At 38.7% G+C, this 18771-nt stretch overlaps 1 protein-coding gene across 1 annotated transcript in view; it reads left to right on the top strand.

Moving 5' to 3' along the window:
• Positions 1 to 1352: 1352 nt before the first annotated feature.
• NOL8 (nucleolar protein 8) overlaps positions 1353 to 18771 on the top strand; it is a gene marked incomplete at its 5' end in the record, with an annotated part of 19426 nt that continues 2007 nt past the window's right edge. The window contains 15 exons of the mRNA XM_015427535.1: positions 1353 to 1497; positions 1645 to 1707; positions 2198 to 2276; positions 2648 to 2795; positions 5308 to 5376; positions 6627 to 8369; positions 8689 to 8802; positions 9507 to 9629; positions 10552 to 10642; positions 10802 to 10946; positions 11681 to 11764; positions 12795 to 13078; positions 16248 to 16374; positions 16630 to 16697; positions 18305 to 18387. Of these exons, the coding sequence (XP_015283021.1) occupies positions 1353 to 1497; positions 1645 to 1707; positions 2198 to 2276; positions 2648 to 2795; positions 5308 to 5376; positions 6627 to 8369; positions 8689 to 8802; positions 9507 to 9629; positions 10552 to 10642; positions 10802 to 10946; positions 11681 to 11764; positions 12795 to 13078; positions 16248 to 16374; positions 16630 to 16697; positions 18305 to 18387 (3366 nt within the window). The remainder of the gene's footprint in view (positions 1498 to 1644; positions 1708 to 2197; positions 2277 to 2647; positions 2796 to 5307; positions 5377 to 6626; positions 8370 to 8688; positions 8803 to 9506; positions 9630 to 10551; positions 10643 to 10801; positions 10947 to 11680; positions 11765 to 12794; positions 13079 to 16247; positions 16375 to 16629; positions 16698 to 18304; positions 18388 to 18771) is intronic.

Genomic DNA, 18771 nt, shown 5'->3' on the forward strand with positions numbered 1-18771 from the left:
TTTTGCACCGCTCTCCTCCGTCTGTGTAGTAGAAAAGCACTAACCTGGCTTCCAGCCCACGCCAGATTCGCCTGTCTTTTGCACCGCTCTCCTCCGTCTGTGTAGTCTTCCTTTCTGAACTAACCGCCAAAACAGAGCTCACTTCAGGCGCTACCATCGGGTACAATATTGGGGGGGGGAGAAAAAAATAGAAAACCTCATCATAAAACCGTTTTTAGCTTTTATCCCCACCACCTTCGAAAGCATGACTGTTGTTATCTAATTCCCTGCCACAAGGAGAGAAAAGTCCTCCACGTCACAGTAGCCCTCCCCGCCCGTCCTTCTCTTTTCCCCTCGCTCCCTCTTCGTAATCTCCAGATAGCTCAGTCCACAAGTGTCCGTCGTATACCCGACCGGCTATGAAACAGCGACCTAAGGGAGGTACATAGAGATCGGGGGAACTGAAGCACAACCTCAACATCCGGTAAAAATTGAAAACCGTCGTTAAGTCTCTATGGGCAACTAATTTAATTCAATTTTGTATCTCAGTGTTGAAAAGTTTTTTTCCGTTAAAATGGGCAGCCAGTCCAAGTTTGGATTGGAAGTGTTAGCAAGGACTGCAGTTGTGTGGGGGCTCTCGTCCTTTTTCGCGTCGAGGGGTTGGGTAGGTTGTTATGTGATCCGGAACGATGTTTCGGGGTGTGCAGCGGAAGTGGGGGAAAGGTAAACAGAGAGCGCCTTGCGAGAGCCACGCTGGGAGCGGCAGAAAGAATTCTCGCGGGTGAAAGTTGAGAGGAGCTTGGCAGAGTGGAGCGGGGGCTGTAATAACTGTAGGTAAGACGTAAAGCAGTTTTTTTTCCCGAATTAGGTTTGTTTATCAAAGTTAAGTCTCTCTCGAATCTCGCTCTGTGCCTGAGAGAGAGTGCAAGAGACAGTGTGTCACTGTAGCCCGTTTAAACATTTATCGCTGTTGGTTTCAGCAAGGCTTACTTTCAGGCTGCAATCCAGTTCTGGTCCTGTTTACTCTGAACGAAGCCATTAAGTTTGTTCAGGCTTGCAGCCTTGGGGGGGGGGGCAATGTATTAGTGGAAATCTAAGCTTTTAAATGTAACCGTAGCTAACTTGTGTTTTACTTCCGTTCAGCAGTGTTGAGCTTGTTCGTGTCTCTTAAAAGATCAGAAACAGTCAGGATTCGAATTTCAAACCCAGAAATGCACACACAGGGTTGGTTTGAGGAAAACACAGATTCTTATAAGTTCACAAAGTGTACTAAGGTGCATTGAGAGATGTCTGTTCAGTCTGGTCTAGTTCTTAGGTGTGGGCTGTATTTTTATTTGTTCCTTTGCATGCTTAGAAGCCAGGGCATTTGAATTTTGGACATGGATCAAAACCCAGTTGTTAAGCGGCTATACGTTGGAGGACTTGACCATACAGTTTCTGAAGCTGAACTGCAGGAAAGATTTTGCAAGTTTGGAAATGTTACAGACACAGAAATTGTTACCCGGAAAGATGAAAAAGGTAACATCTTTTCATTCTTTAAAAGTAAAATTACATCTCATTTAATTTTCTATTCAAGGCATTTTTTATATGCATTTACTTGGAAGGGTGTGCCTTTATTCAAAAAAAGATGGATTGTGGAAGTAACGAGTCTCTTTTTTTGAACAGGGAAGCCTACAAAAACATTTGCATATATCAGCATCACCCTTTCAGAAAAAGAACTTAGAAAATGTAAGTATATTGGCTACCTGATTTTTGTTGGCTCTTTATATCCCCTGTGAAGTGAGCATTTGACAGATACCTGAACCAAAGCTAGTTAATTATATTAGCGGTGCAGTACAAAGTAGAGTTGCACCCATCTAAGCCAAGTGCCTTCAGTGGGTTTAGAAAGATATGGTTCTGCTGAGGACTGTAATGTGTTTAATTTATAAGGGAGAACTCCTGTTGAAGTGTAGCACTATTTTACCTTAAGTGCAACTGTATTTTGAGGGGTTGGGTAGGTTGTTACACATTTACAGGGCAGAAATGGACCCAGTGGTATTTGCAGCTGAGTTGGTGATCTGACATGATATTTTGCAGGTCGAAAGCTCAACTTCTCTGTTCATTAGACTACACTGGCTTTCACCTCCATCAACAATACTTAAACCTAACTTTATAAGTAACCAAGTTGAATGCTTTCATAGTGTGTGTGTTAACAAGACTGTTTGTTTGCTGTTTGTAGGTATATCTGTTCTAAACAAGGCAAAATGGAAAGGTGGAACACTGCAAATAGAATTGGCCAAAGAATGTTTTTTGCACAGGTAATATTGTTTTGTAAGCAGAACTTTTAATGAAAACCACTTGATGCAGCTTCAGTCTGTTTTTGAATTACACTCTTAATGCACAAGTGAAGAGTTTTAAAGATCTTCGCAAGAATAATATAATGTCTCTGTGTAAAAAAATTAAGTTTATAAAATTGTATTCTTTTAGAGCTGATTAAATAGCCTTATTAGGTACACTGTATTTAATATGGATTGTAGTGAGTCATTTGTGTGGAGGGAAGGCAGTTGAATGAATTGATTTTGGTAGATGTCTGGGGTGTCTGTAAAAAGGAGATAGCATTCATGACTCTGTAGATGTATGATAGGTATGCATGTGCTCTGACAAACTGAAGTTATGTGCTATGATGCAGATTGGCACGGGAGCGTCAAGAGGCAAGCATGACGAAAGAAAATACAAGTTGTAATGGCATGAGAAACATTCTAGAATCTATGAAGAAATCTGGAGTTGTAGATTTTCATGTAAAAGCAGTACCAGGAACAGAAATACCAGATCATAAGGTATGGTGAACTTAATGAATAGCAAGGAAGTGGATTGATCACATCAGTTTGCCCCGTAATTCTAAATTTAACAGTGCACTCCTATGCATAGTTACTCTCCAGTCTAACTCTATTCAAATGAATAGGCTTAAGCTGAAATAATTTGGCACTGAGTTTTTTACATTGTAAATTTCTAGACAAAAAAGACATCCTTAAAATGTGCCAGATAAGTCAAATACAAATTACTTAAAGTTGTTGCATTACATTTTCGCTGAAAAGAGGGGGCTGCACCAAGACAGAATAACAATGAGAAGACAGATAGTGCAAAGGAAAAAGATACGGGGCAAAGGAAATAATCTATAATGATTTATATAACCCCTACAAGTTTTGCATGCAGCTTCGTCAAGGGGAATCTAGCAAAATAATACAGATATAAAAGTTTATTTAATACATCATTTCAGAAACAATTAAAACATATTAATAAATTATATTTCATCTACACACATTGTCTGCTACATTTGATGTGACCTCCCTGTACACCAGCATTCCTCAAACAGAAGCTATAAGAACTATAGCGAAGGTATTGAATAGAAGGGACAACAACTACCCTCCCCACTTATTTCTTAATTGTTTTAACAGAAATTGTGCTGGAAAAAAATTACTTTAAGTTTAATGCTAAGTTCTCTTGGCAGATCCAAGGTATAGCTATGGGATCTCCAGTGGCCCTAGAGGTGGCAAATTTGTGTATGAGTGATTTTGAAGACAAGAACATATACTCTCCAAATGATCCTTTTCAGAGATATATTATAAAATGGTGGTGATATATTGATGACATTTTTGTGTTATGGAAGGGAACCTTGGACCAATTGCATACATTTCACAATTGTCTGGCTAATAGAAACATAAATTTAAAAATTACATGCAAGTGAAAAACAGATTTTTTTTTATCTCATAGTTTTTAGGGATAACATAATCAAATATTTACAAACTTGTATAAAAAACAACTGATAATAATTCCCCCCTCAGATATTACAGCCACTACCCACCACATGTGAGAAACAATTTACCTTTTGGTCAATTTCTTAGAATTAGGAGAATTACAAGATTATTATTAGTAGTATTTTGTTTGTGTGTGTCTGTACCTGGAAGTCATGTCGACCTCTGGTGACTGACCCCAACTGGGGGCCTGGAGGATATTCAGAGAGGTGGCTGAACAAAGACTGCCCCTGTCCTCCCAACAGGGTATTCCAAGGAAGTCTCCCATCCAAGTACTAACCACAGTTGACCCTGCTTAATTTCCGAGATTTGACAAGTTTGGGCTTGCCTGGGCACCAAATTACAAGATTTTCAAAGTGAGGTTTCAATATTACAAAAAAACCCTGGCAGACAGGATACCCACAGCAAGTTCTACAAACATCTCTTATCAAGGCCACTGCTAAAGATAGGAGTCAGCTTTTAAGAAGTCAGAAAAAGGTGACCTTGGAAGGCTTGTTTGTAGCTGAACTTGCAACTCTAGTGCAGCATTTAAAAGAGCATTTATAAGAACTGGAACTTACTGGATGATATTCCCATGTGCAGTTAAAAACCAATTGTTGCTTACAAAAAACAGCTAGCAAGAAAGATCTTGTAGTTCATAGCAACATTCATCACAAAAAAAATTAAAAATCACACAGTCTGTGTTACCAGGTTCCAGCCCTCTAATGGGGCACTTTCCCTGTGGGCATTGCTGCTTCTGTAAAAATACAAAATCTATGAAATATTTTATCAATCCTACAGACAATAAGCAATACTACCTTAAAGAATTCACATGTGGTTTATGCAATCTCTTGTGGGTGTATATAGGCAAAACTAACAGGCCTCTTAATATGAAATATTTTATCAAACCTACAGACAATAAGCAATACTGCCTTAAAGAATTCACAGCTTGCAACAGTGATCATGTGGTCTATGCAATCTCTTGTGGGTGTGGAAAATAGTATATAGGCAAAACTAACAGGCCTCTTAAATTAAGACTCTTTGAACACAAGAGTGACATATCACATAAAAAGATTGGTGCTCCTCTGGTAGAACATTTCCTAGAGCACAATCACAAACCCACAGACTTTTTGTTTTAGGTTATATTTAAATGTAACATACAGGATAATAGAATTCTGTTGAAAAAAGAGGCTGAATAGATATTGAAACTGAGAACTCTGTACCCTAAAGGGTTAAATGAAAGCATGTCCTGGCAGATGCTAATAGACAAGACATGCCCAGACAGCTCACTCTGCTAAAATGTACATACGGGAACAGAAGTTAAAAGAATCTGGAAGGTCGGTATGATCCTTAAACAACTCAAATGAAGAATTTTATAAAATTCTGTAATATGTAGTGGAAGTTAATGCTGGTAATGTAATGTGAATTGCACTGTGTACATGCGCTGTGACACATGAAACGTGTAGGGGTTATACAGTTATTAAAGATTATTTCCTTTGCACTATTTGTCTTCTCACCTTTGCATTACATTTTCAAAAATTATTTTCTTCTCTAATAGGACTGGGTTGTTGGCAAGTTTGGAAGAGTTTTGCCTGTCCTCCACATGAAAGCTCAACACACAAACAAGATATCCTTTTCTACATACTGAGTATATTATAAGTAGACATAAGTTCTACCATTAACAGGAAGCAAGCTATTCCTATGTAATTCTAACTGTTGATTATGATGTGGCACTGTCTTTGTACCATAAAGTAGATTACTCTTAATTGGGATATTTAATTCTAGATAATCAATTGAAACATGTACTCCAGGATGATGAAAAGTTTTAAGAATATGGCAGGCATTTTATCATATTCAGAAAGTTTTTTCTTATAACTCTTAACATTCTTGTAGCATACATGTATCATTTTATCTCATTCTGAACAATGGCCTCAGAGTATCAGTCAAAAATTCATGCAGTGGGAATGTGTACAGATACGGGTATTTTTTTTGAAGCATGGAGGAAGCCCCACATTTGCAGAAAAATAGACATTCAAAAAAATACATTGTAGAATTAAAACAACCTGAACTCACAGAAGCAATGTCTGCTTCTATAAGAAAACAATGCCACTGAGTTCTTTTCAAACCATGTTGTGAGATTTCCGTTGCCACTTTGGTGTTACCAGCATTGCTAAGGATTCCAAGCCTCAGTTAGTATCAGCGTGGGAAGGGAAAGACAGAATTAAAAAGGAGAAAGATAAGGTAAAGCAGCAGGTGGGAGGAGTTTAAAGAGCAAGTTTAAGAAGGGAAAAGCTGGGTGAGTGTGGGATGCAGAAGCTTTCTAGAGGAGAAGCAGAAGAAGGGAGGGAAAATTTGTAGTAGTAGGTTGGATTTGACAGTCTTGATTACTTTGAGGGGTTTGGGGAGGTTGGAACTCTAAAAGCAGACTTCAACAAGATAATAAATCACTACTAAAAATAGATTTTGCTGAACTCAATTCCTATAATAACCAACTCAAAGATCACGTAGCCATGTAAATCTGAGTCAGTTAATAGATCGGACTGCAGAGGACTTTATCCCACATGTGCTGTAGCTTTTCTTTTCAAATGTAGTGAGGCATATTCTTAAGAGGAGCTACTTTTGTTTTATTTTGTGAAGTCCAGTGGCACCTTAAAGACTAACAACATATATTCCAGTGTGATCTTTCATGAATTAGCACTCATTTCTGATACACAAAAACTGGTGCTGGAATAAATGTTGTTAGTCTTCATGGCGCCAGTGGTCTTCTGTTTTATTTTACTAAGACAGCTACCCCTCTGGAATTACTTATAAAAACGTTGCTTTATCTCTAGAATTTTGGAGCTTTAAAATTTATTTTTCCTTAATTCTGGTAAAAACATTATGAAATATGACCCTTCCAAATACTGTCACAACCTTAAAAAATTGGATTCAGACCTGAATGAAACCGTTCCAGTTTCCCAACTCACTTGGCATTTAGAAGAAGATGATAATATCATGAGCAAGAAACAGCAAGGACAATTTCCTGTTTATAAAAAGCCGCTTAAAAAGAAAATGAGAGTACAGGACTGTGGTACTTTAAGTACTACAGAACTGAAATCATGTTGCCAGTTTTCATCAAAAACAACAAATGTACACAAGACAGAACTAGTTCAAAATCGCACTCCTATTGCAAAGCAATACAAAGAACCTGTGGATCAGAAGTTTGAAACTGGATTGTGCAGGAAAAGCAGCCTATCTGAAAGCGATATTGATACTGATGACGAAATTAGAGCCATAGTAGCAAAAGAAAAAAAAGTGCAGAGAGTTAACCCTAATATTCAGCCTGAAGATGACAGTATGGAAGTTGTTGGAGAAAATTTTGAAATGAAGTATAATACTCACTGGGCTTTACAGAAAGCACATGGTATGAAGAAAGTATGCAATGGAATGCTAAGGAGCACTGAAGGCAAATCTGATTATGATTCAGCTGACACTGATGAAATTATAGCTGTGACTCAAACATCAAATCAAAGAAAGAGAGGAAAGAAAGCTCTGAATGGATCTAAGGCCACAAAAGAGAAAGATAGAAGGCTTAAGAAGGGCATTTTGTCAGTTTGTCATTTGAACGGGTCAACATCTGACAAACTGAAAGTGGAGAAAACAGCAACACTGAAAAAACCAAATTCTGAGGTTGTACCTGAACAGAGCAGAGATGCCAATAAGTGCAAATTGGAGAGCAATTATTTGTATTTTGCCACAAGCGAATCTGAAGGGGGTGAAGATTATGAAACCATGACGAAAAACTGTTACCAACTAGATCTTACATTAGAAGATTTAGAACGATTAGCAGGCGAAAATGCTGAGTCTACAGATGACGATACAAGAGGTAATCACACTGACACTGAAGCTAAAATGAATGAATTTTCAGTTAGTAATACCAAAATTATTTCAAGAGTACACACAGGTTCCTCTACTGCCAAAAAATGTGTTTGCCCAAAAGAAATTATTGCTGCTATTTTAAAAGAAGAAAGTGCTGATGAAAAAAATCCAAAGAAAGAAAACTCTCCATTGAAAGTTCAGCCTTTTAGAGGAATAGGGTCACTAAGCAAGATTGAAACCATAAAGAAGCCGAATAAGGGTGAGTTGGATGCACATAAAAGCTGTGATTCTTCTGACCTTACTTGTATGGACACTTTGAAGGGTGCATCAGATCCCCAGTTCTCGGACTCTGCAGCTAAAAAACCTAACTGTAAATTACTGTCATTAAAAAAAAGGAAATCTGACTCTCACAGAGGAAAATGCAGAGCAAAAACAGGTGAAAATTCTGACTGCAGTACACTCAACACAGAAAATAGTAAAGCTGACAACAGTAACGGGAGTGTTCTAACAGAAACAAAGGTCTCAACAAATCTGAAATCTTTTCCCAAGAGAGCACCGATAGAAATTAGTTGTGAAGGTTCAGATTTAAGTGAGAACCTGAAGAATATCCCTCCGAAAAGCAGAGAGACCCTTCTGGGTTCTGTCACATCTGCATTAGAAAAACAACAGCAGGATAATGAAAAACGGCTGGCAGCTCTGCAAAAGAAGCAAAAACTGAGAGAACAGCAGAAAAGACTTATTCAGGGAGCTCTTGCCCATCTGGTAACTCTCTTTTTTTTTTTGTGCTAGGGGGGGAAATGTTACATCACTTTGTATAAAGATTGTAGGTATGTTTGTAGTATAACACCTGAGCTTGCTCCAAAATGCCTGAATTTCAGAGGAAAATCATAATAGGAAGGCAACTAAATTTGGGATGGAGGAGTTAATGTTGGAAATGTGCCCTCGTACTGTTTCCCCAGTTTACGGTGCCCTTATCCAAGTTATAGGCAAATCTGTGTGCTCTGCTGTTGTTACACCAAATGCATCTCTAATGTTAAATTGATTTTCATAATTGATAATACACTTATCCATGTTCCCTGAGGAAATCATATCAACGAATAAACAGAAGCACATAGTGTTTGATTCGGATGGTGAAAGTGAAGGTGAAGTTCCAGTGAGCACTGAAGAAGGGCCAGGAAGAAAGCTGCTGGGGAAAGTGAGTAGACTACAACAGTTTATACACAGAAGTTGCTCAAGAATCCCATACAAATCTGTTTTATGTAACCCATTATGGAGGAGAAAACTCAGCAGTCTGCACATGTTTGTGTGGGTATAGACAGGAATACAGAGCTTTAAAGGGGGATTAGATAGATTCATGGAGGGTAGGTCTATTATTGGGTACTTGCCATAGTGACTGAGAGGAACCTCCACATTCAGAGGCAGTCGCCCTCTGAATCCCAGTGCCAGGAGGCAACATCAGGAGAAGATCTCAACCTCCATGCCCTGATGTTGGCCTGCCAGAGGAAATAGTTGGCCACTGTGTGAGACAGGATGCTGGACTAGATGGACCACTGGTCTGACTCAGCAGGGGCTTTTCTTATGTTCTTATGTGTGTTTTTGAGTTGGCTGCCAAAATAAATATAATTTTCAATGGCAGCTTTCCTAAGCAACTGTGTTTGGAAGAAAGCTATATTTGGATCCATACGTACCCCCAAATTCTTTCCTTTCTCAGAAGTTTTCTGCAAGCCTTTTCCCTGCAAAAGTTCTTCTTTTAAAGGAAAAACTTCTAAAATTCAGAACTTACTAAATAAGCAAAGGTGCATTGTGTCTTTGGGTATGAGGGCAAAAGATGTATGGAAACTTATTTTCTGGAGCATTTAGAATTAACTTGTTAAAATTGTATGTATTATTATGTCCAAGGATTTCATCACTAAAACCTCTGGAAAGCTATTTGAAAGCAGTGAGGATGAGCCAGATATAGCAGAAGAAGATGAGGACAGATTCAAAATAAAACCTCAGTTTGAGGGTAAAGCTGGTGAGAAGGTTGGTAAAACTTTATCTCTTACCATGCTCAAAGAGTGGTGAATAATGTTTTGGTGTTTAGGGCCAACATATGAATTGTGTTCACTTCATCAGTTTTTTGCCTAATTCCTGGACAGACTTTCCCAGGAATCAACATGCCTTTGACAGTAAATAACTATTGGTTCTATCCTTTGATTTTTCTCCATCTGCCTGTACATCAGTAGAACAGTACAACTTGTTTTAAAATTGATCTGGGAAAACATGGAAGGGTGTTGGCACAGCCTTTTCTGTTTCCCTTGCTACCAGTTAATCCAGCATTACTCTTCACTTTTCCTCATATAGCTTTGTTATGCCCATTCAGTTCAACCTGTATGCACATTATCCTCCAACATTTCTTCATTTATTTGCACCAGGGCCTTTAAGGCTACTGAGGAGATTTCCGTGGAGGGGAGGGGCTTACCCTGGGACAGCCCTGCACAAATTTGGTGGGAGCCATCACTGCTGCAAGCTCTTAGCCCTCACCAAGGGGGTAGGAGCTACTGCCCCCACAAATTGACAGCTCCCAATTCATAGGACCCAGCAGCCCCCACCCTACACAAGACAGGCTGTCATGAAGCAGGTAGGAACTACCATCACTATGAGTTGGTCCACCATGATGCCTATACCCTTATCATGTACAAGATGGATAGAGCAAAGTGGAAGCTGTGGTGAGCTAGCCCCTTCCATCTCATGGGTGAGGCTGGGCCGGGCCCTATTCCTCTTTCCCTCCCAGGTGGAAGGTGCTCTTTCCAGAGTCACTTTTGCCTCTTGATGTGGACATATAGTAAGTCCAAAGATCTTACATTGTGTACATGTGCTGTCACTGTTATCATATAGTAATGATCAAAGTAGAACTAATACGAGATAGAAATTACTGGAAAATGAGCACTATTTGTTGTTACAGCTCATGCAGTTACAGTCACGATTTGGCACAGATGAAAGGTTTCGTATGGATCCTCGCTTCCTTGAAAGTGACAGTGAAAGTGAACAAGAAGGTTAGATTGTGCCTTCTCTTTTATTGTGTATTTTAAAAACTTGTAAATTCGTCTCTTATGTTTCGTGTCCTTGCAACCTGGTGCTGCATTGTTAGCCACCTCAAGTCTCAGGATATAAATGTTTTAAATAAATAAGCTGTTAATTTTTTCCCCTCTTAGATGAATTAAAGAAACTGGAGATAGATGAAGAGGATGAGCTTGCCTTAGAGAAAAAGAAGAATCTTGAGATCTTGAAAAATCTTCTACATATTAATGTAGAACATCCCAAACCTAACAAGCAGGCTGCAAATGCTAAGAAATTCAAGTAAGGACTTTTCTTTAATAGACAAGTTAATATATTGACTTTTAGGAGAACAGTAACATGTGATCTACATACCTACACATAAATGTTTTAACTTTTCTAAGGCATTGAATTCAGAGGAAGCCTCTCAATTTCATAATAATGTGCCTTTTAATTGGGTCTTATTTCCTGTGGAATCATATAAAAAAATCTAAAAATATCTTGGATTAGAGTCTAGCATAGTAGAAGTGTACAATCACCATGACAAACCTTGTTAAAAGTATTTCCATAGCCCTGAAGTTAGATTTCTAGGTTACAGCTCTGAATGTTATGGGTCAATATCCAATTTATATTCTGGCTAACTAGGCTACCTAACTGTAAGTAGTTACCTGATGCTTTGTATTGGAGAAATCAAATGCAGTTGTGTAAATCAAAGTTCAGCTATCGCTCTTACCATCCTATTAGATCATGTATGTGTAGCACAGCAAGCCAAAAGAAGGGTTGCTAAGGCAACAGGTACTAGACTGCTTCCTATCCTGGCACTGTGTATAACTGAACCCTTTGCAACTTGTCTTCACCCCATCCTATTTTGCTAGATTTGAGCATTAAAATATTTATTTTGAGGCAGTGCATCTGATGAAATTTATTAACGTTTTTTTGAAAACCTGTTGATAGACACACAAAAAGTTAGATGTTAAATTGAGAGATGTTACATCTGGATACAATAAAGAATACCTATGTTTCCCTTTTTTCCCCAGGGATATTAACACCCTACGCTATGATCCTACAAGGCAGGACCATGCAGTATTTGAAAGAAAACGAGAAAATACTGAAAAAGAAAGGTAATTACTCCATTAGTAGCTTGTTGGAGTGGTTAATCTGGCTCAAAAATGATGGTCACAGTCACAGAACAGATCGCAAAAAGAAGAAACTGTGAGGTAACTGCGCTAGAAAATATTTCAATAACAATCACAAAATTTATACAAAAATGTGTACAAAAAATCATATAAATGCACAAGGCAGTTGAAAATGGTGTGACGATGGTCTCCGGAATGTTCTATCGTTCGATACTATTCTTCTTCCGAAAGTAGATGAAAGCAGTGACTCTTGGTCTGTCATTTCAACAAGTAGGTATCAAAAATTTTATTAATATTCACCGATGTCTCATAACTTAGTTGCAAGAAATTCTCTGAAAGAATGTTCCTAGGGCAAAGTGCTTGTATAATGCCATTTTCAACTGCCTTGTGCATTTATATGATTTTTTGTACACATTTTTGTATAAATTTTGTGATTGTTATTGAAATATTTTCTAGCGCAGTTACCTCACAGTTTCTTCTTTTTGCAGTCTGGAGTGGTTAATCTGCCAGTTGAACTGTTTTCCATCCCTAATATCCACTCACTTTATGCAGTGGTAGTACATGAATGGATTTAACTAGCTTGTTTAAGTAACCATGAGAAGCCCCCAAAAAAGTTTTTTTAGGAGGAATGAGATTATTGGGGGGAGGGCTCTTTCTTCATAATGAACCAGACTTCTGACTCCTTTTTAGATCTTACATTGGGTGAGGTGGAGTAAATTTAAAAAGGGAGAGGGTTGTTGCCCAGTTCTGAGTTCATCCCTTCAACAGTAACATCATTTCTTTTTGCCTTTGAGGGTTCCATCCCCTTGACCTAGCAATGCCTTCTTGGTGAACCAAAAGTGGCTGCTAGGAAATATGATGAAAAATCTGCTTTCACCATGAGAACAAGCAAAAACCCACAACACATCAGTTTCTGCTGTCATGAGCGCCTGAAAAATAGTTGTGTACGATAATATTTGTACAGGTTAACTGTGTAACATTAAGACTAAGACTCGTTTGTATTTAATTCCTGCAGTAAAGCGAAGAAGAAGAAGAAGAGGGAGGAAGCCCAGAAGCTGCCTGAGGTGTCTAAAGAAATGTTTTATGATGTTGCTGTGAACTTGAGAGAAGTACTTGAATCTACTAAATGTGATGCAAGGCCAGAAATAATACCCTGGGATAAACATGATAATGCAGAAGACACAATTGCAGCTGAGGTAGGGCCATTAAACAAAGATAGAAGTAGCAAGCAAGAAGAAACTAGTGGCTTCACGTTTTCATTTTTTGGTGCTGAAGAGGAGACATCACCTATGAAAGAAGGTACCAGAGCACATTCTAAGGCTGTTCTCAGAATTATTTTCTTATATGTAGCTTGGTCATCTGGGATCAGTTAACCAGGGGCTCACACTCTAGTGGTTTGAAAATGTTCAACAAAAACTAACTTCTTTTTTTTAAAAAAAAAACAACAACCCACCCCCACATATGATGTTACTTGTGATTTTCCTTGCTATGGCCTCAGACCAGGGTGTCTCACAAAGGCTGTGTGAATCACTCTCCCTTGTTCCTCCTTTGCCACACTGTTCTTTTTTACAGCTGCTGCTTCCCCTCTTGAGCCCCCGGTTCATCTATTCTCTTCTTCTCCCCTGTACTGGAGTCCCTTCTTCGCTATTGTCTAGTGTCTTATTCAGGTGGTTTTAATCTTCCAATGCCAGATGTCTATTTGTAAGTCTCTCAGACCCCAATCCCGTCCCCATGCCTTGTATGTTCTTTAAATGTGGTGTTACCTGCCATGCTGGTGTTGCTCCGTCCTTGGGCCTGTCTGTCTCCCAATCCTGTCTGTAGTCCCTGGCTTCTGCTGGCTTCTCCCATGAGTCTGGCCGCTCATGCCTTCACCATCTCCATGGCTCCACTGCTTTCCCTGGCCTCTTTTCCAGACCCTTCCCCACCCCAGCTTGCGCTTCCATTTCTGGGAGTCCTCCAGCCCCCGCCAATTCCCCTGCCTCCCTGCATTCCCCTCTTCCTGGCTGTCTGATTTTCCCCCAGTGACAGCGGTTCATCTCCAATTGGGCTGCTGGAGGCTTCCAGCCACTACACAGGAAATGTGGGTCCAGCTGGCCAGCCACACTACATAATGAATAAATCTTCATGGTATATACAAGGGGGGGGGGGTTGGTCAACACAATACCGTGAATTGGTTTTGGCTACAGTGCTGTGAGGCCATGCTTTTCATGCCATTATAAGGCAGGGCATGCTTTTCATGCCATTATTAGGCAGCCCTCTTCTTTCTTGCCTGCAAAGCCATAAGTGATATCATTATCGCATTTGTCATAGTGTACCAGCCTCTGGCTTCTTTGGACCACAGGTATCTTAAGGACATTGTACAAGTCAAGACCTGCAGGATAAATTAACTTACAGAACAAAGCAGTATAAACGTTTACATGACACAACATAGTAGAAAAGGAACAATATGGTTGGGAGGGTGGCTAACTCTAGAGCTATGGTGTTGGGCCTGAGGTGATTGTAATCTGTCAGTTTTACTGCAGGGAATATTTATTAGAGTTTTCAGTGACAGTCCAGGAAATGCCTTTTATTCATGGTTTACTTGTTTATCACAAGAGAAACTTTGAATTATTTTTGGTGTTCCTGAAATGTGGAATATTTTTTCCTTAGATAAGATGCTTATTTCCATGCATTTCAAAAATATTGTGCTCATTTTATGCATTATGCTCATTTTATGCATTTGCAGTTCATTTCTGGAACATCAAGAATGTAAATGGTGTTGAATTAATAAATTCTGTAAAACTAAAAAAAAACCCCAACACAGCTGTGTACCACCCTATCATAACTGATGAAATGTGAGAAGAACCCAAACTTCCTCAGTCACTCCTGGGTTGGGTATGCTCCATCCCTAGGTTGTGTAAAAGAATCTAATCCTACCTGGGAATATAACTTTGAGTTATCCCTTAACTAGCAGGAAAAAGTTTGCTACCTTTAGGCATATTTTTTAATTTATTTTTATTTTACTAGATTTTTACCCCGCCCTCCCAGCAAAGACAGCTCAGGGCAGCTTACAAACAATATAAAACAATACAATATAATAATACAATCCATTCAGACACAAATTTAAAACCATAACTATACAGCTTATTAAAGTGCTAGCATTTGATTCCTCAATGTAAAGTCAGCCTCTAAATATCTAAATATGAGATTCTCTATGAGGGAAGTGAGCAGTGACTCACGAAAGCTCATACCCTTTCACAATTTTTGTTAGTCTTTAAGGTGCTACTGGACTCTTACTCTTTTCTACTGTTTCAGCTGTTGGTTCACTACAGATAGTAGGGCCTTTTCAGAGGGCACTCTTTTCTTGTAAAATTGCCACATCTCTTCATATGTCTTCTAGATCTATTTGGATATTTCCTTCTGAGGAAGCCAAGAAAATTCTTCTGTTTTAGGCTGGCTTTTCATTTGTAGGTGGTTGAAAATCAGTATTGGGTTCAAAGGTGACTTTTCTCTAAAAGAAGAACATGTTTGGATATATACTTCTGTTTCAAATTATGGAATAAAATAAAATAGTACTGTGTCCTACTTGGAGAACTTGGTCAGAAAGAGGGTTACAAATCTAGAAGTAGATAAATGAAATGTAAGCTAACAGACATAATGTCAGGAAACTAAAGTATCTATGTTAGGAAACCAGTCTGGACTACAGCGCAACCCATTTTAGCATATAATACAGTACATGCTCAACTCATCTCAAGTGTTTATGGGAAAGGCTGTGGAACAGTGCTGGTATTGCATACAGGATATCTTGGATTCAGTATCCAGTATCTTCAGTTAAAATTTTATTTATGTATCTAACTCTGAGGCTAGACTACTGTAATGAGCTTTTGGTTGGGTTGCCCTTTTAATACAAAGAAGAGCCTTGAGTGTGGTCAACATGAAGATAGGGATCTACCACCAGGGGCATATTATACTAGTTCTGCAGTATATGCACTATCTTTTGCTTCCATTTTTAATGCAAGGATCTAATGATAATCTGCTAAGCCGTATCTAAGAGACTGCCACCCCTATTTTTTACTATGCTGTAAGACTGACTGGGAACATTGTCTTAAGTATACCATCAGTGCACCAAAACATGCCACAGGTGTTCACAGAAAGACATTTTCTTCACATGGCTGCTTAAATCCCAACCCTGTGCCTATTTCAGGACATGTAAGACCTGAAAGTTCTATTTAAACCTGTTTTAGCAGTTACGATAGAAATTATTGGTGTGATTATTAGAGGATAGTCTCTGGTTGTCTGGAGTCCCATATGCATATTAGAATCCACGTGCAGTTAGCATTATGACCAGCATGCAAGGAAAGATTAATTTGCTAGTGCTATTATGCTGTTTGACAACAAATTTCTGTGGGCTTCTTTTTTTCTATATGAACTTCTTATACAGAAAGGAAGGGATAAATCACTAATTCTAGTATTTTGTTATGTTTTGCAGAACCCTATCTAATTGAGGCAATAAAACCTTCAAAGGTTGCTTGGCAAGAAGATCCACGTTTCCAGGATAGTAGTTCAGAAGACGATGATGAACAAGAAGTGGATGAAAAAGAATATGTTAAAGAAATGTAAATGGCATTTAAATATTAGAATTCATAGAATGGGAGTGAAAAAGGGAGGGAGTGGGAAGGACACTGGTTTGTTATCTACACATTTCTGTAATGGTTGTTGGTGAGGATACATTTGACCTTTAGACTTAAAATTCAAGTAACACAGTAATCTATCAGCTTTACTGATTGAGAATTTTTAGGTTTGTTCCTCAAATGTTGAAAAACCAATATTGCTTTCTTCTCAGGCAAAAAAGGTTTTGTTTTGTCTTTTAGGTCTCCAGCTGCACCACAGTCAAACGTTAGATTTTTCTTCTTCTCCCAAGAAGATGATAGATTAAAAGGTACCAATAAAAGCCAGCAAAAACTACTAAATGGCAGAGCTCATCAATAGCATATATATGTTTGTTTAACAGATTTGTTCCTTGGTTCTCAAGAGTCCAAGTCCAAGAAATCAGAGAAGACCAGACATTGAAATGACAAAAAGGCAGTCGAAATGCAAACACATTTTCTGTGGCTCATGATGCTTATTTTATTTATTTATTTTTAGATTTATATCCCGCCCTCCCAGCGGCTCAGGGCGGCTAACATACGGCAAAGCCGGGTTGAATAGGTAAAATACAGTAAAAAAACAAAACGAATAAACTTAATCTGGCAGTTCAGTTGATTCAAATGCTCCAGCTGCTTTCCTTCAGAAGCAGAGCCTTTTCAGTATTTGCTGCTTCATTTTGTGGAAAATGCTCTGAGGGAGGGGGGAACTCAACTGGTTTCTTCAGTTGCTTTATTCAGGTGATAGGTACAGTGTGAAGACTTTTTATTCTGCCATTCCTTTGATGCAAGTTTGAACTGATAAGGAATTATATTCTATTTTGCATATTGTTGTGGTTGTTAAATGTGGCTTGGATTCTAAGTTAAGCAAGCACAGTGGTGCTTATGGAAAGAAGAATGGTGAGTAGTAGTGGAAGAAAGTGAAAAGGGATGACTCCAGTGCTGAAGAGTTGAGCATAGAACATAAAACGAATCATGCCGGATCAAACCAGTGGTCCATTCTAGTCCAGTATCTTGTTGAATGTGGTGGCCAACCAGATGTACTTGGAATGCCTGCAAGCAGAGCTTGGAGGTCAAAGCCTTCCCCCTGTTGCCCCCCAACATGGTATTCAGAGGTCATTGTCACTGAACATGGATGCTTCATTTAGTCACCACAGTTCATGGCCACTGATGGGGTAATCTTCCAGAAATTAGCTTAATCCCAGTTTAAAGCTAGCTAAACTAGTGACTATCTACATCCTGTGACTACAAATCCAAGGTTAATAAATCCTTAAGAAGTACTTCCTATTGTCTCCTGAATTTCTGCCCATCAGCTTCATTAGAAGTTCTAGTAGTTGTGTGGACAGTGTAAAGGTTCTTTTATCCAACCCATGCATACCAGAAGCCTCTATCATATACCCCCTTAGTCATTGTTCCACTAAACTAAAAAGCCCCATGTTTCTTAGGTCTGCCTTGTAGGAAAGCTGTTCCATCCCCTTCATTTTCATTGTCCTTTTCTAGAGCTACTACATCCAATAGACATTACAATCGTAGCTGGGTTTTCCCCCCTCATCTCTTTCATTATAATCCTTAGTTTAATATTTGCCTTTTTCACCACTTATGTGCACTGAATTTTCATTGAGGTACCCACCCCTCATTATTCCTAAATCAGTCATTACCAGTTCAGATGCACCAACATATATTTAAAGCTAGACTGGTTAGACCCATTGTGCATCATTTTATGCTTATCTTCAGCCTCATCTGCTATTTTGACACCCACTCACACAGAAATTAGCACAACAAACACTTCATCAAGAGCGACTGATGGTTTCTGTGCCTTACCATAGTAACTTGCTTGTTCATACTTAGAGAAACAACAAGATTAAAATAAGAAAAGCTTAAACTTTTTTGCTCTCCCGTCCAGAGGGTCCAAAACTTTTCTGCCGATCGTCCAAACTTATTGAAGACAGAGATGATTGGGAAAGCAGGCGTCAGATGTTACTTGAGGTATGTGCGATTGACAAAATAAGTTGGTCTGTCCCAAAGTGTTTATCTGTGAAACAGGCTGTTGTTACAATTGACACCCCCTACCCTTTTAAAACAGCATACAAATCTTGGCAGCTGTACACGTCATGTTAATAGCATAAAAGTAAAATAGGCAATTTCACTCTGCCCCTTTGAGTCTGTTGTCCGTGTATATAATATACTTGTTTTCTTAAAATGTATATTCTGCCTTTCTTTTAGAAAAATCAAAGTGCCTTGCATTTTGCATACATTATAAAACTATTCTGTCAAATCATTAATTAGGATAGAATGAGACACAATGTGAGGTGAAGATGTGTAAGGAAGAAAGCCTCAGACAACTAAACCATTTCATCAGAACCATTTTTT

This window comes from Gekko japonicus, unplaced genomic scaffold (assembly GCF_001447785.1).
Source record: "Gekko japonicus isolate JY-2015 unplaced genomic scaffold, Gekko_japonicus_V1.1 scaffold354, whole genome shotgun sequence".
Taxonomy (NCBI): Eukaryota; Metazoa; Chordata; class Lepidosauria; order Squamata; family Gekkonidae; genus Gekko; species Gekko japonicus.